This window comes from Brassica napus, chromosome C7 (genome assembly GCF_020379485.1).
Source record: "Brassica napus cultivar Da-Ae chromosome C7, Da-Ae, whole genome shotgun sequence".
Taxonomy (NCBI): domain Eukaryota; kingdom Viridiplantae; phylum Streptophyta; class Magnoliopsida; order Brassicales; family Brassicaceae; genus Brassica; species Brassica napus.
Window position 1 is genome coordinate 8,821,738 of NC_063450.1, and position 24,310 is coordinate 8,846,047.

Here is a 24,310-nt window from a genome sequence, read left to right on the forward strand (position 1 = left end):
TTATGTTCTTGTGTTATTGTTGATTTCTTATCTATTTCTCTACATGATTAATCTGAAATCCAATATGGGTTTAAGAGGAATCATGGAGATTAGTGAGTAATCACCTTTTGAATTCATGGGTTTGGGAGATTAAGGGTGATTAGGTTAGTTCTAAGATGTTTTAGTGTAGATCATTCTTGTTCCTTGCTAGTAGAGTATTCATAATGCATCTTCTGAGTTGGCCACTCAAAAGTTGATCAATAGACATTTTCCACCCAAAAGGTGTTTGATGAAATGCCTGAGACAACTCTCCTAGGCTTTTAGTATACTTTGCCAAAGACATTTGTTGTTAAAGATGCTAAGATAGCTAATAGACTTGTTAGTAATGATTGCTTTCATATTATTCAACCAGAGACATTTGATGTTTGAGATATGTTAGCAAATGAGCATTCATCTAGACATAGAGTTTGCTTAGAATTGTGTCTAGGGTTAAGGTTGATAGTTTGATTGATCAATTGCCATCCTTAGTTCGATACTTGATCACCCAAGGTCTAATCCATATGCCCATGAGTTCTCTTTTCCCTTAGTCAAGAAAGTATCATTCTGTTATTGCTTTCTAGTTTTAGTCATAGCTTAAAACCCATCTAAATCATTGGTTGCACTTAGATTAAGTGAGTACTTGCATTCTCAGTGCTTTGATATCCCTCAGAACTGGTTCGACAATCACTATACTACAACATTTGTCTTAGGAGCCTTGAAAACTCCTAACATCAAATTGGCGCCGTTGCCAAATTCTGAGTAGATTTGAACATTGAGATTTAGTCACTTTCTTGAGACTAAGTCATTTTTATTTTCTTTTGTTACTGATTCTTCTTCTTCACCTACCTTTAACTTTCAGGTGTATGAACTTGAGGAGCAGGGGTCCAACAAACCTAGTTCCAATAGTAGCAGACATCAGAGCTTTAGAGAGGGAGTGTGTTCGAGCTAGAAGAGAAGAAGAACAACAAGCCCACTTGCAGCGATTGGATATTGATATGGCAGATCCACCGCAAGGGGCAGAACACCAACCGCGGGCAGCTCGACCCATTGGTACTTATGACCGGCCCAACATTCTTGGTCATAGACTAGGAATCCGAGCACCGGCTGTGGCAGCCAACAACTTTGAGGTCAAGTCAGGACTCCTCAACGTGATCGAGAACAACAAGTATCATGGCTTAGCTCTAGAGGACCCATTTGACCACTTGGACAGGTTCGACAGCTACTGTGGGTTGTCAAAAACCAATGGTGTGTCAGAGGATGCCTTAAAGCTGAAGTTATTCCCTTTCTCTTTGGGGGATAAGGCACGTCAGTGGGAGAAGTCTCTACCCAGCGATTCTATCACCACTTGGGATGACTGCAAGAGAGCATTCTTGGAGAAATTCTTCTCATCCTCAAGAACTACTAAGCTGAGAAATGAGATCTCCAGTTTCCAACAGAAGAACTTGGAAGGATTCAGTGAAGCCTGGAAGAAATTCAAGGGCTACCAAGCTCAATGCCCACACCATGGTTTCTCTAAGGAGAGCTTGCTGAGCACATTCTACCGTGGCGCTCTTCCTAAGTACAGGGCCAGACTGGATACAGCTAGCAATGGGTTCTTCTTGGGGAGAACTGAGGAAGATGCAGAGGAGCTGGTTGACAACATGGTAAAGAGTGATGCAGTCTACAGTGGAGACCACGACAGAAGCAGTCGAACAGATGATAAGCAGACGAGGAAGGAGTTGAAAGCTCTACAGGATAAGATAGACATCCTCCTTGCTGATAAAGCCACACAAGAGCAGCTGAAGTTTGTTGGTAACTCCAAGCAGGACGATCCACCTGTTGTCCATGAGGTTGAGGGTTTGGAAGGTCAGGAAGAGCTGTGTTTCATCAACAACAATGGTAGCTGGTACAAAAAAGAGCCCAACTTTCAGTACAACAACTACCAACAGAAATCCTATCCCAACAACCAACAGAGTGGTTATCCGCCTCGACACAACCAGCAAGGCAGCTATCAACCTCCGCAAAACCCCTCATCTGGTTCCTCTGCTCCTCAAGAGAGCAGCACTGACACCCTGCTGAAACAAATCTTGGAGTCTCAGACTAGAAGTGAGAAGCATGTTGGTTATGAGTTGAAGAACCTTCATTCCAAGATTGATGGGAGCTACAATGAGCTCAACAACAAGTTCTCACATCTTGCTTCTACAGTCAAGAATTTAGAGAATCAGTTTGCTTCCATGAACACTCACCAGACTCGCCAGCAAGGATCCCTACCTGGAAAATCTGACCAAAACCCCAAGGAGGCCAAAGCTATCACCCTCAGGAGTGGTAAGCAGTTACCTCCTACAACCCTCACCAAGGATGCTGAGAAAGTAGGTGAGGAGGTGGCCATCAACTTAGATGATGAAGTGGTGATTGTTGATGAGAAAATCAATGATGAAATCTTGGAGAAGATTGTGGAAGCCAAGGGTAAAGGAAAGGTTGGGGAAGAGAAGAAAACAGTGAAAGATGGTGAAGTTCTTGCTCCAGCAAGTGAGAATTCTTTTGTTCCTCCTCCCTATGAACCCAAACTACCATTCCCTGGTAGATTCAAGAGGCAGCTGCTAGAGAAGTACAAGGCTTTGTTTGACAAGCAAATGAGTGAAGCTCAGGTTGCAATGCCCATCATCGATGCTTTCATGTTGATTCCTCAATACAACAAGTTCCTGAAAGATGTTGTAGCTGCAAAGAAAAAGGAAATGGAAAGCATGATGATTCTTACCCATGAGTGCAGTGCCATCATCCAAAGGCTTGATGTTCCAGAGAAGTTAGAGGATCCAGGATGCTTCACACTACCTTGTGCTCTTGGACCTATGATATTTGAGAAATGTCTCTGCGATTTGGGAGCTAGTGTCAGCGTGATGCCTTTGTCTGTTGCAAAGAAGCTTGGATTCACTCAGTACAAGAAGTGTAAACTCTCTTGGTGTTAGCTGATCGTTCAGTGAAGTACCCTGTGGGCATCTTAGAGGACCTACCTGTGAAGATTGGAAAATATGAGATACCTACAGATTTTGTGGTGCTTGAGATGGGTGAGGAGGCTCAAGACCCATTGATTCTTGGAAGGCCATTCTTAGCTACAGCAGGAGAAATTGTTAAGGTGAAAGAGGGCACGATTGATCTCCATTTGGGTAAAGGGCATGTTCTACACTTTGACATCAAGGAGAAAATGAAGAAACCAACTGTGTTCGGGCAAGCCTTCTACATTGAAGAGATGGGCACTCTTACTGATGAGCACCTTGAAGAGTTACCACCTGAGGACGACGAGGAGGGGGCATCTCCCTCTACTCATTCTCCATAGAAGGTAACCCACTACTTTCCCTTGTATATACCATTTCATTTTTGCATATTAGCTTTCTCTTTTGGGTATCTCTCTCTACTTGACAACACAGAGACTGTGTCATTTAAGTTTGGGGGAGGTACCAAGTATTTGATCATGTTTGCTTTGATGTTGTTTCATTGAGTCATGCATTGCATACCTATTTGCATATATAAAAAAAAAAAATTCATTTAGTTAGCATCATTTGCATTTCTAGGAGAGTCTAGAGCATATAGGTTGCATTCACTTGTATTGGGAGCGATGATTTTAAACGCCTTGTAAAGAACACTACGTTGCACCTGAGTAGCTTTTGAACCTCTCAAAAAGACTTGTATGTTTCGATCCTTGAAAACTCTTTCTGAAACTTGTTGATTGCTGAAACTCAGTCTTTGAAGCCAACTACAAACCCTATTTGAACTGAATGAACTTAATGCTTCTTGCTCATGGTCCCTTGTGTACTGAGTCATGGCTATACACACTTGAGTTGTCACATCCTTTATGCCAATCTTATTTTGACAAACTCTAGTGGTAGACCACTCCTGAAACCCTTCCCTCCTTTTAAGCTTTCATTGTTTGATGAGTGAGGACTTCTCCAGAAAGTCTTACATGTGCATAATGTTGAGAGTATCGGGAACGACAATGCTTGATCTTCATTCTTGCTAGATTGGGCATTCTATTGTCTAGCTATAGGTGGGGGGTGAGTGTTGTGATTATGATTTGGGAGCAATGAAAAAGGAAAAGAAATGACTCTTTGTGTTTAAGTGAATTGTCTTATTGGGATAGGTAGAAAAACCTCTAGCTCAAGTTATGAAAAGTCTTGGCCCCAATCTAAAAAAAAAAAAAAAAAAAATTAAAAAAAAAAAATATATATATATATTTAAAAAAAAAAAAAAAAAAAAAAGGGACCTAGCAAAGTTGTTAGGAGCTAAGAAATGTTTTGAGGTTGTGAAAAATCCCTTGTAGATTTCAAAGAGAAAGAGTTGATGTTCTTAGGATCTTTTGGTGAGAGGTGTGAGTTGGTTTTGACATTGGGAAATGATTGTGTGATTTGTATGTTTGGGAAAAGGGTAGAACAATGGAGATTGAGCATTGTATGCATGAGTTGGTCCCTTTCTTAGATATATTATGTGCAATGTCAAGGCTACTTGTTTCGAGAGTAAACCACCTTAAAGATCATATATCTTGAACCTCTTGACTCTCTTAAATAAAAGTCTTCCCCTACCCAACCAAATGATTTAGACCAATTGACCATTTGCAAGAATCCACCTGATGTTTTGTGCTTAATGAATGTGAGAGTTGGTTGATTTGAATGTGTGGATGCTTGATGATGAATGTAAGGGCAAAAAGAGTTGAGATAGGCCTAGAGAAGCTAGAGTGTAATAAGAGAGTGTGCTCATGTTGGATTAGATGTTGAATTGAGTGCTAGTTGTGTTTCTTTTGGCTAAGAGCTCCCATCTTCAAACCTTTCTCCCTGTGAGTTCTAGAAAGTTCACTTGTGGACAAGTAAAAGAACAAGTTTGGGGGAGTTGATATCTTGCATATTTTCATTGTTTTATCCATTCATTCATAAACATTTTCATCATAGAGATTAGGATTTAGACATGTTTAGGTTGCATTTTGCATACATGAGTCTCTATTAGGTACTGGAGTGCCACATGGAGTTCTTGGGGACATTTGGATGCATTTGGAGCTCAAAGGAGGTGAAATAGGTGATCATTAAACGAGCAGAGCATGGGAGCGACCTCCCGGAGTGACATCACGAAGTCGCTGTGTCCCACCTCTCAGAGCGATCTTCCTAAAGCGACGCCATGAAGTCGCTCGCGTTCTCGTTACTCCGAACCGTCTTAGATGACCCTGGAGCGACCTCTCAGAGCGACCTACCAAGGTCGCTCCCGATCCAGAGCGACCCGATGGAGCGACACACTAAAGTCGCTCGCGACCTCTCACCCGGAGACACCAAAAATCGGCCTTGGAGCGACTTTCCGGAGCGACACCTGCAAGTCGCTCCGCGTTACTTTGCTGCCAAAAATCATGATTTCCCAAGGACCTTTTTGCAATTTATTTTGGACGTTTTGCACTTGGAAAAACCTATGTTTTAAACACCTTTTGTAGCCACCAGACAGATTATCTTTTGATCTATTGAGAAATACACAAAAACTCTCTTGAGAAGTTCATCTCTTGGATTTTGATTGTTATGTTCTTGTGTTATTGTTGATTTCTTATCTATTTCTCTACATGATTAGTCTGAAATCCAATATGGGTTTAAGAGGAATCATGGAGATTAGTGAGTAATCACCTTTTGAATTCATGGGTTTGGGAGATTAAGGGTGATTAGGTTAGTTCTAGGATGTTTTAGTGTAGATCATTCTTGTTCCTTGCTAGTAGAGTATTCATAATGCATCTTCTGAGTTGGCCACTCAAAAGTTGATCAATAGACATTTTCCACCCAAAAGGTGTTTGATGAAATGCCTGAGACAACTCTCCTAGGCTTTTAGTATACTTTGCCAAAGACATTTGTTGTTAAAGATGCTAAGATAGCTAATAGACTTGTTAGTAATGATTGCTTTCATATTATTCAACCAGAGACATTTGATGTTTGAGATATGTTAGCAAATGAGCATTCATCTAGACATAGAGTTTGCTTAGAATTGTGTCTAGGCTTAAGGTTGATAGTTTGATTGATCATTTGCCATCCTTAGTTCGATACTTGATCACCCAAGGTCTAATCCCTATGCCCATGAGTTCTCTTTTCCCTTAGTCAAAAGAGTATCATTATGTTATTGTCTTCTAGTATTAGTAGTAGTTTAAAACCCATCTAAATCATTGGTTGCACTTAGATTAAGTGAGTACTTGCATTCTCAGTGCTTTGATATCCCTCAGAACTGGTTCGGCAATCTTTTATGCTACATCATTTGTCTTAGGAGCCTTGAAAACTCTTAATATCAGTTCATCACCTGGAAGAGCCAAAATGTCCCTTTGAAGATTGAGAGTCTGGTAGATCAAGTTGGGGAGAACAATTTTCTTGTCCGCATCAGACTGACGAGACATTTCGATGATCTGGTCATAAGCCAGTCGACCAAAGTCTATCGGCTTTTCTCTAACAAACGCAAAGAGAAAACGAAGACGCTTTTTTAGCATTGCATCTACATGGAATCCAGGTAGCCAGTTTAACTCACACAGTTTGTAGAGGCAAAGATACTGTGGGAGGAGCTGTGTTAGGGAGAAAGGCTCCCAGTGAGTACAGCGACCACCGGTTAGGAACGCAATTGCCTGCGACAGATCACCATCCTCCCATGTGTGAGGTTGTTCCACAATTGGAGTCATAAATAGTTGATTAATCACAACGGGGTCGAAATCGAAACGGCATCCCCTGATATAAACGCCCGCGTCCGAACCGTATAGGTTAGAGATGCATTCTCTATCCACCCTTGGACAGAAAGGCCGCACATGCAAAACAATGTACATCCACCCAACATTTTATACTACTGAGCGAGCCTCAGGAAATCCCGGATCATCTAACACTAACATCCCCTGGACTAAAAACCCTCGTAAGCAAAGTTGTTGATACTTACGGAAGCTTACTTCAGTTAAATGACGATTAGACCATGGGTTTGGCATGGGTGGGCCGGCGATAAAGAACATCCGACTGGCTTGTAGCCGCGCTTCAAATGTCATGAAACGAGGTTCTTCCTCGGCCGGCTCAGGTGAGGAACTTGAGCGGTAATCTGAACTTGTGGTGCTCTATTCACGACGGCTGCGATGGGTGGAGGCAGATAACGAAGTCGACATTTTTAGGGTTTCAATTTTTTTTCTCAAATTGGATCTAGAAGATGAGTAGGAAGGAGAAACAAATACAGTTTCCGAGAGGATATAGTGGATTTCGAGCAGCGCACCCGTCAAGTCGGTCTGTCTTCCTCATTAATGAAAAAGGTGGATGAAGGGACCACCAACGCAACGAAAACATAATCTTTGGGCCATACGTGTTTAACTCCCAAATTAAGTTAGGCCCAAAACTTAATTCAGCAACCGGGGTTGATTAAAGCACCGGTGCACAATGATAAATGGAAAGTAAGATTTTTAGAGTATATAATGATTAAATGTATTTTCATTGGAAAGATTGCGTTGTAACTAAATTGTAAAAGTCAATATACTTGTCAATATAGCCGTTGTTAGTCATTTTAAACGAATATAGCCGTTGTATACGGGTTGGAACAGATTATAATGGTTAGAATTAATTCCTATTTAAGGAGCTGTGCCTCCCTCGCACTCTACTCGCAACTTTCTCAAAATATTTTAAATATCCACAAACTAAATGACCGATTGGTAAAATGACGGATATGGCAGATCCTTACTATGCGGAGATGAAGCAACAGAAACGGGATGCTGACTGGCTCTTTCCTTGCATGTATGCCAACTGCTGCATTCCTAAGAAATGTACGTGCGGTGGTACTATAACGGTCGAAACTGACGAGAGAGGAAGAAACTACTATGTATGCAAAGTTTTTGAGGTTAGAATGGTTGTTACGTTAATCAATAGTTCGAAATTATTAAATGGTAATCAATCACATAAATATTATTTTCTTTCTAGGACGATAGTTTGCACATCCGACGTGCCTGCCATGACGCAATCGAGGAAGAGGTTGATGTGATGAAAAGTAAATTTCGCGAGGAGGTCTCGCTCCACCGTAGGCTGCAATTTGAGGTTGAGGAAACGCGTAAGGATATCCAAGAGCTTAAGAATTTACTGATGAGGGGTCGCTGATCGAATCTTATCTTCAATTTGATGTAATGTTATATAATATCTTTTGTAATGTATGTGGGGTCGTTTACCGGAACAATTGTGTCATTTACGGTGGGTGATTTGTAATGTATGTGGGATCCAATATACAACGGTTGTATAACACGAAACGGTGCCTAACTATGTTTAACTTATTTCCCACAAACATATAAATAGAACGAATGGTTCAGTTGTTTATGAACACACAACCTTAAAATGAAGCAAGGAGATTCTACAGTTAGAGAATACAATACATTGTTCCTAAAATCCGGACTCCTTGAAATACACCAACAGGAGACCTTGGTAATGATGTATCGAGATGGTTTACGCGAGGAGATACGGGCAGAGCTTGGGGTTCACGTGTTCTCAACCATTGACGACATAATGCAGGCAGCTTTAGATGTTGAAGAGGGTGATGAATCTGATGAATCAGGGAACCGGTCGAAAGAGAAATCCCGAAGCGGAGAATGTGAGACGTCGGGTGATACTGATTTCTCTACAACCGAATCTGACGAATCGGGGAACCGGACGAAGAAGAAAGCCCGAACCGGAGAAGATTTCCTTCAGAACTTAGACGGAGAGGAAGAAGATCCCGGCCAGGCGGATGACAATGATGCTTTTAACGACAGTGACGGGTCTGTTCCGCAGGGGGTCGGAGGGAGCGATGAGGAATCCGATAGTAAGGTTGATCTTGAAGACTATAAGGAGTACCTTGAGGAACATCACAGGAGCGAGTCCGAGTCAAGTCGAGAATCCAAGTGATCAGAAATATGGCAATAAATTTATATGTATTAGATTTATATCAACTTAATTTATATATTAGATTTATATGTGTGCTACAATATGTTCTACACTTTAACAACAAAAAAATGTACACCTATGATAATATGAACTAAATTTATGTATTACATATTACCGAGATGGGTATGCCTGCATAGATTTTATAAGAAAACATAATTAACTAAAGATTTTAAAATCAATCATAATTAAGCATATTACCGAGATGGGTATACCTGCATAGATTTCAATCATAAACCCGTACACCTGCCGCCAATATCCGATCATAACGTACCTCTATCAAAATTAACCATATACTGGAATAAATATAATATATAAACAAAAAAACATAGTGTCTGCAATTTAGCTACACAATGAGTTGTACACCCTTTAGAATAAGTTGTACACGTTTAGTTATTTATAGTACGTGGTATACATGGATAGAATTTAATACGAAAGTCAAACGGAACACAGTTTTAGTCCATAATAATGTATCTGTACTTTTCTGTTGTAAGACCGATGCATCATTCGGCCCAATGTAAGTGGTATCGAAGAACGAAAGTTGGTGTAAACAATTGTCATACCCGTTAAACGGTTAACTGTCCTCATACCCGTTAAACGGTTAAGTATTTTTATCTTGCATCATTTCGTTTCGTCCCTATGATACTCCTTCGCTAGTCACATCATTTCATCTCTGTTTGTTATGCAAACCTCGCTTATAAATTGGGTTGACCCTATTCGATTTTTGGAACCGGTGACACATTCTTGTCGTGACGTATAAACTGAAATCTCCTAAAAATGGATCAATTCCCTATACTCAGCCTCCCCCCTGAGGTCCAGGGGTTAGTCGTTAAACTCGTGGCACATAACTCCTTCGAAGATCTTTTCAGACTCCGCGCTACTTGCAAGGCTATGCGTTCGTTGGCAGACGATGAAGACGTTTACGCTTCGTTCGATTTGTTTAAATACCCGTGGAGACTTAACGGGTTTAGGCTCCGTTACCTATTGAGAAGATGCTATGCCCAGGGAAACCCAAGTACACTTTACATCAAGGGCGTTGAGTATTTTTACAGGCGAAATATGTACGTTGAGGGTCTTGATTTGATGAAGAGAGCAGCCGATGCTGGATTCGAGCGAGCCTCGTATACCTACGCCATGACAAGCAAATTATGGGATGATGATGGCGACCACTTCAGGGGATTTTCAAGAGACTACGTCGCTAAGATCGGACTGCTGGTAAGATCCTCGGCTGGATTGTGGAATTGGGACCATAACGACTACTTCCACATAAGGAGGCACGTCTTTATATCAACAGTCGCACCGATATTTTACAGCTGTCCTTGTTCTCCTCTGTTGGAGGGACATTGGGCATTATGGGACATCGACAATAGGAAGGCTGAAGACATGTGTAACCGGTGCTTCTGGATAAAAGAGGTTGGTCTTTTTCTACGCGACTTCAAGGCATCCACCGGTCATCCAAACTTTGAAACGTGGCGTTAAGACTTGTTGGATGGTGGTAATCTTCATGCACACTACTCTATCCTACGTACACCGTTGTTAAATTGTTGCACACCAACAAATATTTCTAATCTTTCGAAGAGAATACTATTTTGTCAATTGAAATGTAGGATACTATTATGTCAATTGAAACGTTGGATACAATTACGTCAATAAAAAACTTGCACACCATATATAAAAGTTGCACACCATATGTCTGCCGGAATAGATACTACAAAATAGATGCAACAATATATTATATTAAAGTTTCTCAATAATTTCCTTGAGTAATGCAATCTCCTCAGTGTTTTTCTTCAAGACTTTCTCCATCTCGTGGAACTGATAACCAAGGTTTGCAATCTCACCGTTGGTTTTTTGGGCATCTTCGTCAATTCGATCGATCCGATATTCAACACGACCTAAGCTACGTATCCTGGATTCGTGGTCGTCAACTGTTTTCTTCAAACGTCGGGTTTCGTCTTCGATAGCGGTGGTCCATTCTTGCTTTCTGTACAACCCGTCATTCTGGGGAATAGGATTACAACTTACCTTTAAATCTTTGGAAGCAAAGCCAACAATTACATAAAAGATTGCAACTCACCTTGAAATCTTTGCATACAAAGTATTTCTTCGGAATGGCTGCCGCTTCTGTAGAGATCTGAATGATAATTGCGCTTCCGCAAGGACAACGATCCGGGATTCCAAAGTTGGAGTCGTTCATAGCGTAAAGCATGTCCACATACGAGGCACCATCGGAGCTGCTGGAAGTCGACATCAAGGGAATTTTGCTGGTAAAGGAGAAAGGGAGATGTTATTAGGTCGAAGTTGGAGAAAGGAGAAAGGGGGATATTATTAGGTCGAACTTGGAGAAAGTGCTTGTTACTGTGCACTTTGTTTCAAAATTTAAATTAAAGTAAATTCAAATTTCGGTCCGGGTTGCCCAAAAGTCCGGCCCAGTCCAAACCCTAAACCCGACCCATTTACATTTTTTCCCAAAATTCTTTTCTCCAATTCGATTTCAGTCCTTTTTTGGTGTTCATTATTGTTCTCCAACTGGGAAGAGATATGGAATTCGGTGGCAGATCGAGCTATAAGGGAAAGGGAAAGGGTAATGAAACCGATGTGCGTTGTTTCTGTGCGTTGTCGGCGAAGAAATGTAAATCTTGGACAGACAAAAATCCTGGTCGGAGGTTCTACGGGTGTGAACGCTGGAAGGTAGAATAGTAGTATTGTGTTGTTATTTATCGAAGGGGTTTTCATTTCGTTTATCTTGTAGAGTCCACTTGATTGTGGGTTCTTCCAATGGATCGATGAGGAAGAACCTTTCGGATGGCAAAAGCAAGCTCTGATTGAAGCTAGAGACGAAATTTCTGAACAAAAGCGGACTATCATGGAATTGAAGAAGACCATCTCGCACCTCCAGAGTGATTTGGGCAAAAATGCAGAAATAGAGGAAGACATCATTAACGGGTTTCTAAATATGTGAAGAGATGTTTAATTTGTCCTGCAAGCTTGTATTTTGGTATCTCAACATCTGCTGTAAACGTGTTATAACCTATGAATTAGTTATGAATTAGTTTTTTAAATTTGCAAAGGTATTGTTCCAACAGAAATTATATGTAGTATTGGGATCGAGGAACTACATTTGGGAGGAAACAGCAGATGTTAAAACATAAATGACATAGGAGAAAACCAGAGAGATTTCCCTGTCAATAATATTTAAAGGATGTTTGCAATGTTGACGCAAATCCAAAATAGCCTGCAGTTTTTGCAATCACCTTCTAAGTTGTCTGCGTAATCATGGCCATACACGCACCTGGGTGTCTTGATAACGCCATCATCCGGGAACTTGAAAGATTCCCCATATTTGTTGCAGTTCAGGTCTTCCGCTCCAAAGGCTTTCAATTGGTTCTCTATGGATTCTCCCATTTCACAAGTATCATCCGATCGAAGGTCATGGTGATATGCTGCGAACAGCTGAAACACTTTGCTCGCTTCCTTGTCGTTGCCAAGACAAACATTGAATATGGCGACAGCTAGGGTTGAGAATCCATGCATTGGGACATTTGGTTCTAATATTTTAATACTCTCCTTAAGTCCTATGCTCGGTGCTGTAAGGAGACCTTCATAGTAGATTGCCTTTCTGTTGCCAGCACTGACACATTTGAGATGAAACTCCCGGAACTGACAATCTTGGCGTATTTGACATGTGACGAACCCGTCCTCCATTTCACTAACATCGCACTTCTTCAAGACTGAGGGCTCGTGTGCGAGGGCGTAACCGCGTTTTCCAGCCCGCAGAAAAGGGCCAAGATTGTAAAATGATTCCTCTCCGACAAGCTCAATGATTTTGCACACAATTTCCTTGGGAAGATTTGGGAGTACGTGAGCTTCCATACTGTTGGGGTCACTTGTTGGAGTGTTTTTCTGGTATGTTTTATGGTTGGTATGAGAGGGATTATAGTAATTTAATAGACAGGTTTGTAGAGAAAACGTGTGAGGTTAATACGAGAATTTATTGTCCCACCTACATTTGAAACCTAACACTGTCAAATCATTTTTAAAGGGTCAATAAAAAATCCATTATTTCGTTTATCTCGGTATAGGTTCAATGCGTCTCCTCGATATAATAACTTAAACGGGCGTGACCATCGTAAATAGACAACCCTTCGCTTGCCGCCGTCCGCTCACTATAATTACTGAATTTTGGACATCATTTGCACACCGCTGAAAACACAATCTGGCTATAATGGTAGAGATGACTTTTCTAGATCTCCCTTCAGAAATCCAACAATTGATTGTCTCCTGCGTTGCAAAAAATTCCTTTCAAGCTCTGTATAGACTCAAGCTCTGTATAGATTCAGATCTACTTGTAAGTCAATGCGTGCGCTGGCAGACACACCTGACGTCTATTCTTCGTTTGATCTGTATAAATACCCTTGGTGGACAGGCTTGCGTGATACGTTGTTGAGAAGATGCTACGATGTCGGAAACCCAAGTACTCTTTACATCAAGGGTGTTGAGTATTTCTACTCCCTACAACACCACGAAGAAGGTCTTGCTTTGATGAAGAGAGCAGCGGATGCTGGATACGAACGAGCGTTGTATACCTATGCAATGACTCGCAAACTCTACTGGGATGATGAGGAATACTTCGCTAGTTTTACTAGAGAAGCAGTTGGTACAATTGGATGGCTTGTTAGAATGGATGATGCCCCGTGGGTGCCGGTCGTTAACGAGGGGTTCTTAGCAAAGAAGTTCATGTTCATGTCAACAGATCGACCTTTGTTTTATAATTGCCCCTGTGCACCTACGTTGGATTTCGATTGGGATCTGTGGCAGATGGAGTTAAGCAAGACTGAAGACATGTGTAACCGATGCTTCTGGATAAAAGAGGTTGGTCTTTTCCTCCGGGATTTTCGTTGCGCCATGAGTTTTCCGCCCTTCGACAGTTGGCAGTAATTATTATTTGTTGTAATGCATTTACCACATTAAGCATTGTTCTAATTCCGTTGTCGAGTATAACATTAGCTGTTATTTTGGAAAGTGACGTATACCATCAAAGCTAGGAGACAAACTCCAACATCGGTTTATCGTTTCTTTACTCATACAATTATCATGAAAAGATAAGACTCGGTGTACAACATTAAAACAACGGTGTAGACGATTTATAAACCAAAAAATGCGTTTTACATAATATAATACAACAACCGTTACAAGGTCTAAGAAAATCAATACATATGGTTGATGTGAAATGTCAGATTTGGTGTGCATCATTACGCCAATGCTGTACGATTTTTAAAGACCAAACAAAACGTTTCATTTTATATTGTACACCAAACGTTACAAGGTCTACCACCGGCAATACATGTAGTTAATTTTGTTCAATGATGTGACTTTATATAATACAATCAAACATCACAAATAGTTCTAATTATAACACAATAACATTCGCAATCATGTTGTTCAATGATGTATACCTTCACGTAGTTACAACAACATTACAACAACGGTGTACGAGGGTTACAAGGTCTACCAAAGTCAACACATGTAGTTGGTGTGCAGCGTTTTAACTCAGGTGTACATATCTAGAAATACCAAAGTCAATACCGATAAACATTTTTGTTTCTCGATGATCATAAACGCATAATCACACAAACACACCATAAATATACCATTAAGTTCCATTTTGTTCACACAAACATAAGTACCATTGGGTTCGAACAACATTCTGACAAAGAAAACAACTTCAAGTTTACTCATTGTTTACTTTAGCATCGCCCACGAATTCTTCATAGCAGTCCATTGCATACTGCTCTCGAAATCTGTCAACATCTTTGTCGGTAATCCGACTCATTTCCTCCGTTAAGCCGGCAGCATGCATCTCTATGAACTTGGCAGCACATGGCCCACAGTCGCCACCCCTTTTGTTGTGATAAATGCCTTCTGCGCGGCTCCAAGAGTAAATTCGAAGACCTTCCTTCACCTTATAGCATTTATGCCCCGCATATTTTTCTAATATATAAGGCAACGACTGTACAACCGAACACATATGTCCTTCCGCAACCTCGATCTCAGTATGAGGAACATAGGAATCAAATACCGTCACATGACCTTCAGTCAGCTTAATGCAGAGACCAACCCAGTGATCTCCACCCCAATTCATCGGGGTGTACACGGTGTCGACATCGCGGCCAAGTCCCAACTTCATTTTCTGCCCCTTGCTCTTTCCTGTCACATACTGTGCTACGTTTTTCCCCCATTCGAACTGCAGCTTATCATTGTCTGCGCTAAAGGCACTCCAGTTTGACTGAATGGTTTTTATAAAGTACTGATCCAAGATCACCATCCTCTCCTTCTGTAGATAAATCCCGCGACGCCTCCACAACATGTTCATAATCACATGCATGTGCTGTCCCAAAAAAATATGTAACAAATATTAGTTACATAAGGTGACTGTCAAAGGTATAATGTGACGACGATGCAGAGCTTAATAGTACCTCGTCAGACATCCATTTCCCCGGTTCAGCAATTTCAAGGAAGAAGTGATTACACACAGAGTGACCGGTAGCGATATCCCACATCCTGCAAATTTAACCAACAATCAGGAACTTATGCACGAGTGTATGTATATAACCTTAAAAAGAGTTAGAAACTTACTGCTCGGGGTTTTCCCTCAAAATTTTGGCAAACTTCTTAAACTGTGTTCGATTCGTTTTGGCAATGGGCTTATACTCAACCTTCTCCTCGCTCTTAAACAACTTTTTCACCCTTTGGTCAGGCGTGTACACTCCAGAAATCTTGCTGGATCTCATGTGATGCCGTTTACCACCACTTCCCACATCTTCAGAGTCCGCATCCGTTTCACCACACAGATCATGTGGGTTCTCTTGTATCTGGCTATCAGTGGACATGTCATCTTTACAACTGCCCCGTCCCCTGTAATTCAGCGTTGATCTCCTTAACACTTGCCTCACCACCCACCTTGGGAGGAGCAACTTTTCCAACCGCCTCCACAGGCTTTGGAAACTCCATATTAGATGTTTCAACGGAGTCAACAGATTGGGGCTGTTTGTCTGCCGTCCTCGCTTCTTCACCACCGTCAGGATCCTCCTCAACGAACTCACCATCGTTGTCGCCACCCGTTTTCTAGATGGAGTCAGTAACCTATGTCAACAGGTGTACACCAAAAATAAAATGTACATGTGTACACCAATAATAAAATGCACACGACCTGCGCAAAGCCAATCCCCGCCGTTGGTGTCATGCGGGCAGCCACAGACTTGTTTTCTTTTGGCTGTGCACCCTCCCCACCCCTCGTTGCCCTTATTTCCTGAAATTTCAAATCAGTTAATTACGCTCTCTGAGAATTGTCGAACAACAACAGACCTAAACCATTGCCTAAGATATAACTACCTCGTCCGCCCCCGGGATTTCAGAGTTGATCTCCTTCACAAGTGCCTCAACAAACCCCATAGGAGCAGAGACTTGTTCAAGCCTCTCTCCATCATTCTGATTTGATGTTTGACCGGACTCACCACCGTTGTCGGCACCCGTTTTCTAGATGGAGTCAGTAACCTATGTCAACAGGTGTACACCCAAAATAAAATGTGAATGTGTACACCAATAATAAAATGCACATCACCTGCGCAAAGTCAATCCCGGCCGTTGGTGTCATGCGGGCAGCTACCGACTCGTTTTCTTTTGGCTGTGCACCCTCCCCACCCCTCGTTGCCCTTATTTCCTGCAATTTCAAATCAGTTAATTACGCGGTAATTGAGAATTGTCGAACAACAACAGACCTAAACCATTGCCTAAGATATAACTACCTCGTCCGCCCAGGGATTTCAGAGTTGATCTCCTTCACAAGTGCCTCAACAAACCCCATAGGAGCAGAGACTTGTTCAAGCCCCTCTCCATCATTCTGATTTGATGTTTGACCGGACTCATAGCCCACCGGTAGAGCACCTACCAATTTTTGATGGCCCTCCCCACCTTCTGGAGCACTTCTTTCCTGCATCAGATCCGTTAATAACGCTCTTCAAGTAATGTACAACAATAACAGACCAAACTTAATGTGACAGATATAACTACTGTCTATGATATAATCAGTAGCGGACACGTTTCAATTCCGGTGGATGCAACCTTAGATTTCGAGGAGGGGTTTCCATCCCATGAAGGATGAAAGGAGCGTACACTACCAACCGAACTGTAACAGTTCGGCTTTGTTTTCTCCCATGCGATTGGGGAGCCTTGCTCATACCGGTACGTTGGGTTTCTTTTCTGCCAAGCCCCCGGGGAGGTTACTGCATGCTGGAAGGTAGAAGGAATCCGTAAATATTCACAACTATTGTTATTACCACTACTTAGCCAAACACTACACAACTAATTAAGATGCAAACGAACCTCTGCTGGTAACATATAGGACTCAGGCTCAACATCTAATACATCTCCAAACAGGACGAGGGCATTCGATTGTGTTTCTTGCTGCTGACCATCCCCCCCAGCGTTGGGTTAGAACTCTAAGCAATAACACAACAATAAAACTATCTATCACATTACCTGATCACCTTTGTTTCCGCCGGATGGTAGAAAACGTGCATTGTCAGACTCGTTTTCTTTTGCATGATCATCATCATTCTGGTGACCACTTTCTCTCTCTGATGAGGGTGGGTTCTTCCTGCTCACTTCCTGGAAAACGGCAAAGGTGTCAGGACAGTAAATGACCACGAATTTGTATATTATGCGAAAAAATAACTTCGGCGTACAACCTTTGTCACCTCCTTTCCACCTCCAGATCGACGCCGAGGCAACGTTTTTTTCCCAACATGCCGAGTGCCAACCGTTTTCCTTTTTTTCCCCTTCCTGTTTCGCCCCTCGGTTTCACCCACAATACTATCATCAGGAGACGGAGTGCGTCGCACCTGCGGATCATCCATCGCTTTCCTCTTCCTAGCGTTGCGTTTGCTCCCCTCGGGCAGACCCAAACTCTTGCAAATCAGTGTCCGCAACTCTTCAATATTGTTCTCCATCCCCTCAAACCGCTGGGATATCCAATGTTTTAAATTTTCATGCGTACACCTCTCTGAGCATTGACGATTCTCTTCTCCGCTGTTTCCAGAAGAAGAAATATCTTCAACTTCAATGGGCGCTGTATTACGCGGTCGCAAATTTATCTGGCGAACGGGAGTGGGACAAGCTCCCTCCCCCTGGGCAGCGTCTGGAACCTTAAACTTGGGGGAAAACGACTGGTCACCACCTGGAAAGTCCTCAGGTTTGAATGTTTCCCCACAAAGCAACTTCTGCACCAAAGAAGTAACTTGCCTATCTTCATTCTGGTCCACCAACAGCAGCCGTTCCTCATCAGAAATCACGGTGAAGTGGACAGAGAGCTGCAGCCAGGCAAAAAGCAATGGAAGACACGTTAACCACAAAAGCCGTAACCGTTTAACTTCACTGTATTTTTGCATCCGCTGTATTAAAAACAAAGGGAAAACTAACTTAAGTCTGGGTCTTCCTCGACAGCAACTATTTCGTTGACTGTGAGAATAGTGGACGGCGAAGAGCAAGCTCCGGGGGAATCAATGAAAGTGGCGGTGTTCCCTGCGTCAGGAATTTTCTCCATGAGCAGAGGCACAACATCAAATACGAACAACTGCAGAGCAAGTGGAAACCCATAGCAAACTGTTGTCTTTTGCGATAGCCGATCACGCATCACTTGCAGTGGGTTCTCACCTGGTGCGACAACAAGGGGAGGCAGGAAACGCGGGACGGTCGTCGAGAACGACTCTCGACCCCACGGATACGCTAAAAAGCTCTCAACGTCTGACAGCATCTCAACGTACCTGGGCGTTAGTTTAAGATCTTTGTTACTGGGGCAGAGAACACCATCAACCAACGCGATCAAAGCCAAAGGGAGCCGTTTCTCCACAGCTAGATATTCATTTCCCAACATGCGCAGTACACTCAGGACTGTTAACTAACCGACAGCCGTATCAAAGAGTTCCACATCGTCGGAGGAACAGATTCAGATGCTTCCGAATCCTGAACATCGAAAGCTCCGCAGTTCAAACCTGTAACATCTCGGAATTCATCCAGCGAGAAACGTAGTGGATCGGGCCCGAAGGTGAACCAGAACTCGTGTCTGTGAGCCGTAACGAGCTGTCGGCTGAGGAGGCAGCCGATGAGCTTCGTAGAGTTATGGCAGCGTAAAACGGGAAGATGAAACAGCCCTCGAAACTGGGAAGCCATCAAAGTGTCCATCGCATCCGTCCCCTTTAGAGCAGCAGCAACAGAACCGATGACGTGTGATTTTGAGTAGATGTTTACTCGCAACTTTGTCGGGTACGCACCATATGCGAACAGTCTACGGGGCAACACAGATGAGGGCACCCCATCAGAGAATTGTCCCCCTGAGGAATCACCACCACCGGGGCCGTCCTCAGATCCAGAATCTACAAATAGAAGAAAAATGGATAACTCAAATAAATGGCTTCGATAACTCAAATAAATTGCTTCGAACACAAAACGGTGTCGACTAATCATTACTAAAGAATCTGTCCGATGACATGCAAAGACGGAATCCACATGAACAGAGGTGGACGAAACACATACCCGGATAGCGTTGCTGTTTCGCAGGAGGGCGCTCCGGGAGCTCCTCGCCAGAGGATCTGGCCCGACGACGAACGGTTGTCTGACTTAGCTTGGACTTCTTCATCACTGCAGGCGTCGTCTGGGGTCTAATTATCGCCGGGGAAGATTCTCCAATGGCTGCGACAGGCTAGGGAACACTGGTGGATCTAGGTCGAAAGACGAATAGTCCTCTCAGACTTTCACAGTAAATGAATTTACCAGAAGGTCGTTTACCGCCCAGTGCAGGTAAGACGACGAAGTTAATGACCCGGGTTTTTCGGGAACCGGGAAAGTCGCCGAAATTCTCACGTGCGAGAGAGCTGCGGCATCTCCGATATTCTGCAGCTGGAGCAAGGATCGTTTCGTCTTTTGCTCTCAAGTCGCATAGGGTCACAAATACACGCGACCCATTTGCCGAAATAAAACTCCGCGCGGCCCAAAGCCCGAATTATAAACTCGAAAGTGACCCACTTTGCCAATATTTTCGGTTTCCACCATTGTTTTAAATAGTTTAGGTTAGATATTCAATCCTTCTGATCAAGAGTGCTGACTGCTGTCTTTTTTCCAATTATAGACAGTGCTCACGTTTGTTTTGGGTTAGAATTTAATAGGATGGACTTTTCGTTTCATTGACTTTACAAACTTTCTTGTAAATAGAAAAACAACAAGTGGAAGAAAAAAAACTATGTCGGTAGAGAAAGACAATTTCGTGGGAAGTAATAAACGTTTTATCCACGGCAACACGAAAGCACTTACGTGTATAAGTTATATATACACTACACTAGATTATTTACTTGAATACTTTGCCTTCAAAACTATACAGAGAATGGGCTTTCTTCCTTGTTTAATCTGTTTTCTTGTCTTCGTTTTAATTTTTCTAAACACGTTTGCCTCTTCTAAACGGCAGTTACTGTGTCCTCCTGAGCAGAGGAATGCCCTTCTGAAATTCAAGAGCGAATTTACCAGCTCGTGTAATTTTTCTACTTCTTATCCAAGAACCGAGTCATGGGCTATCCAGAGTGACTGCTGTTATTGGGATGGTATCACATGTGAGGCCACGTCTGGCGAAGTGATCGAGCTAGATCTTAGTTGCAGCTGCTTTCAGGGACAACTGAGTTCCGAAAGCAGTCTTTTTAAGCTGCAAAAGCTTCGTGTCATCAATCTTGCTTACAACGATTTTAGCTCTTCTGTGATACCGACTCAGTTCGGTATACTTTTTGAGTTAAGACGACTCAATCTCTCTAACTCTTGGTTGTCCGGTCAGATTCCGACAGAGCTTCTTCATTTGACCAAGTTGATGTCTCTTGATCTTTCTTACAATTCTTTATCATCGGAAGAGTCATTTCTTAACAAACTTGTCCAGAATTTGACAAACCTCCATGAACTTAACTTAGGTCTTGTTGACATTTCTTCAGAAATTCCCCAAAATATCTCAAACCTATCCTCTCTCAAATCACTCTCACTTGATAACTGCAACTTTTTTGGTAAATTTCCAAGCAATCTTCTTTTGATTCCTACTATACAATCCATTAACTTGTACAACAATCAAGGTATGGAAGGCTCTCTTCCAGAGTTTGATGGAAACAACTCTCTTGTCTTGTTGGACCTCTCTTTCACATCCTTTTCAGGTAACTTACCTGACTCCATCAACAACCTCAAACATCTAAATGATTTGAGACTTGAGAGTAGCGCTTTCTCTGGAAAAATTCCATCTTCACTTGGTAACCTTTCTAAACTATTGGTTCTCGAACTTTCAAATAATTTTTTCAGTGGGCAGATCCCTTCTTCTATTGGAAACCTTTTTCATCTCACTCATCTCGACCTTTCCTCCAATAGACTTGATGGCCAAATTCCATCTTCGTTTGTCAATCTTAAGCAACTGACTAGCTTGCGTTTAGATTCCAATATGATTGGTGGTAATTTTCCCCTTCCACCACTCAATCTTACGAGGTTGAAATTTTTATCACTTACCGACAATCATTTCAAAGGTACACTTCCTCCAAACATAAGTGTTCTTTCCAATTTGAAGACTTTTGAGGCAAGTCACAACACTTTCACCGGAACTCTCTCTTCTGCCCTCTTCAACATTCCTTCTCTGACTCTTATTGATTTGAAAGACAATGAACTCACTCATGTTTTAGAATTTGGGAATAGCTCTTCACCCTCTAGACTAGAAAGGTTATTGCTTGGCCATAATCATTTCAGAGGACCAATCCCAATATCCATATCAAAACTGGTCAGAGTTAGGGAACTTGATCTCTCCTATTTCAACACGGGGATGTCAGTGGATTTTGGTATCTTCTCGCAACTCAAGGAGCTCATGGATCTGGATCTAAGCTATCTGAACACCACCGGTACTGTTGATCTGAGTATCCTCTTCTCACATCTCAAGTCCCTATCTAAACTGGATCTATCGGGCCAGCACGTCTCAACTTCAAAGATGGGCTCAAATTCCAGTCTACCACCACACTTGGATCGGTTGCAATTGTCGGGCTGTGGTATCACGGAGTTTCCAGAGTTCGTACAAAACCTACAACATTTGTCTGACTTAGACCTCTCCAACAACAATATCAAAGGTCGAGTACCAAAATGGATTTGGAAACTCCCAAGGTTGATGAACCTAAATCTTTCCAGCAACTCTTTTACTAGGCTCGAACGATCCTCAAATGATGTCCCAGTACAGGAGATACTTATGCTAGATCTGAGTTCAAACGCGTTCCAAGGACCGTTAGTAATCCCGCCAGTCACTACGGAAGCCATGCTTGTCAGCAAGAACAACTTTACAGGAAAGATTCCTCGATCCATATGTAGGCATAGGTTTCTAAACGTCCTTGATTTATCCAACAACAACTTCACCGGCTCAATTCCTAGGTGTTTAAGGAATCTGAATGAATACCTTTCTGTGCTTAACCTCCGTTACAATCAACTCAGCGGAAATATTCCAGAAATATTTACCAATGCTACCGAGTTAACTTCACTTGACCTCAGTCACAACGGATTTGTGGGGACACTTCCAAGGTCTTTGAAGGACTGTCCGGTCCTAGAAGTGCTCAATGTGGGAAGTAACAAAATCGACGACGCTTTTCCATTCTGGTTGAGTTCTTTGCCTAAACTAAAAGTTATGGTCCTCCGCAATAATAGATTCAAAGGACTCTTATACCGTCCTCGTCATTCTTTTGGGTATCCCAATCTGCAAATCATTGACATAGCCAACAATCACTTCACCGGGAACTTGCCTTCATATTACTTTGCAGAATGGAACATGACAACAAGTAAAGATTTCAAAGGATTTCGTTACATTGGCGACGGTGGAAGCTATTACCATGATTCAATGGTTTTGATAAGTAAAGGAGTAGAGATGAAACTTGAACGGATATTTACACTCCTAACAGCCATTGATTTCTCTGGAAATAAACTTCAGGGAATGATCCCTGAATCCGTTGGTCTACTGAAGGATCTTATTGTGCTCAATCTGTCAAGTAATGTTTTCACTGGAAACATTCCTTCATCTTTGGCGAATCTGACTGAGCTTGAGTCACTAGACTTATCACATAACAAGCTTTCAGGCCATATTCCACCTGCCCTCGGAGGCCTCACCAGTATCTCCAACATCACGGTTTCCCACAACCAGCTCGTGGGACCGATACCGCAAAGCACACAGTTTCAAACGCAATCTGCTTCATCTTTTGAAGGAAACCTTGGACTTTGTGGTCTTCCTCTCAGTGAAAAATGCGGAGATAACGTGGGAAAAGAGCAATCACAAGTACTAGGATCAGAGGAAGAAGAAGATGAAGGAATACTGAGCTGGACTGCAGCTGCAATAGGCTTAGCACCTGGAATCATCCTAGGACTGACCATCGAGTACATTTTGAATATACCAAAGGCTCGATGGTTCATGAACACAGCAGAACGCTTTAGGTCATTTTGACTTGTGAGGTACGTTAGGTCGAACACGATTATGTTCTGCATACATACAGAGATTCAGATATTGTTGCAATTAATTCACATTTTCCCTTCAATTTACAGTTGAGAAGTTATGCAATACAACCCTTAAGTGAGAAAAAGGGCGACGAAGAGGATGAAGAGGGTCAAACGGCAAATGGGATTGCGAGTTTCGAGCTTCTGTCTAATTCAAGTTAGGCCCAACCAAACAAAATAGTGGTATTGTTTGTTACTTGTTACTGTTTTATATTAAGATGTGATATTTTGTTTCAAAGCTGTATAAATGTTGTTGAAAATATAGATGTTGCACTATGGAACTAAATTATATATATTGATTGAGAGAGAAGTTTCGACTGAACACTTGAACCATGGCGTTCATCCTTAACTAAATATATGCAAGAAACGATTCGGGGGTCAATGAAACCTTTAACAGAATTGAAAAGCACCTTGGCATTCATCTATATACACTTTTATTTACGAAATGATTTCTTTCTGTTTCTAAGCTCTCACATTAAAAATTAACGTGATTAAAATTGTCACTACAAGAAAACATATTTTTTTACGAGGGCAATATTCGTTGTAAAACGTCCGACGGAGATTTCGTCGTAAACGACTTGTTATGTTTACGACAAAAAAAAACTTGTTATGTTTACGACAAAAAAAGTTCCTCGTAAAGCGCAGGGCAAGGTTTCGTCGTAAACGAGACGTAACTTTTCGTGGTAAACTCCACGTAACTCTTTCGATGTAAAGCAGACGTAAATATTTTCGTTGTAAAGAACACGTAAACCTTTCGATGTAAAACCCTCGTAAATCTTTCGACGTTAATCACTCGTAAA

General features: G+C 42.1%; 2 protein-coding genes and 1 non-coding gene across 3 annotated transcripts; 1 reads left to right on the forward strand and 2 right to left on the reverse strand.

The window, feature by feature from the left end:
* Positions 1-1,421: 1,421 nt before the first annotated feature.
* Positions 1,422-1,528, reverse strand: LOC125590839. The gene has a single exon (XR_007326841.1). It is a non-coding gene; the product is annotated as a small nucleolar RNA R71 (small nucleolar RNA).
* Positions 1,529-14,655: 13,127 nt separating this feature from the next.
* Positions 14,656-15,814, reverse strand: LOC125590391. The gene is made up of 3 exons (XM_048763949.1): positions 15,561-15,814; positions 15,401-15,485; positions 14,656-15,312 (listed from the first exon to the last, which is right to left on the reverse strand). The coding sequence occupies exons 1-3, from the start codon at positions 15,812-15,814 to the stop codon at positions 14,656-14,658; spliced, it is 996 nt and encodes a 331-aa protein (XP_048619906.1).
* A 4,286-nt stretch (positions 15,815-20,100) lies between these two features.
* On the forward strand, positions 20,101-23,832 carry LOC106394546 (receptor-like protein 6). The gene is made up of 2 exons (XM_013835116.3): positions 20,101-23,468; positions 23,559-23,832. Exon 1 carries the CDS (start codon positions 20,218-20,220, stop codon positions 23,458-23,460), a length of 3,243 nt encoding a protein of 1,080 aa, XP_013690570.2. The 5' UTR covers positions 20,101-20,217; the 3' UTR covers positions 23,461-23,468; positions 23,559-23,832.
* Positions 23,833-24,310: the final 478 nt, after the last annotated feature.

Bases quoted from the DNA above. Each gene is read 5' to 3' on its own strand.
- LOC125590391 (XM_048763949.1), bottom strand. From the start codon at position 15,814: ATGTCCACTGATAGCCAGATACAAGAGAACCCACATGATCTGTGTGGT. The intron at 15,486-15,560 runs GTAAGTTTCTAA...TTAAATTTGCAG, and splicing joins TTGAGGGAAAACCCCGAGCA to GATGTGGGATATCGCTACCG. The intron at 15,313-15,400 runs GTACTATTAAGC...TTTTTGGGACAG, and splicing joins GGAAATGGATGTCTGACGAG to CACATGCATGTGATTATGAA.
- LOC106394546 (XM_013835116.3), top strand. From the start codon at position 20,218: ATGTCGGTAGAGAAAGACAATTTCGTGGGAAGTAATAAACGTTTTATC.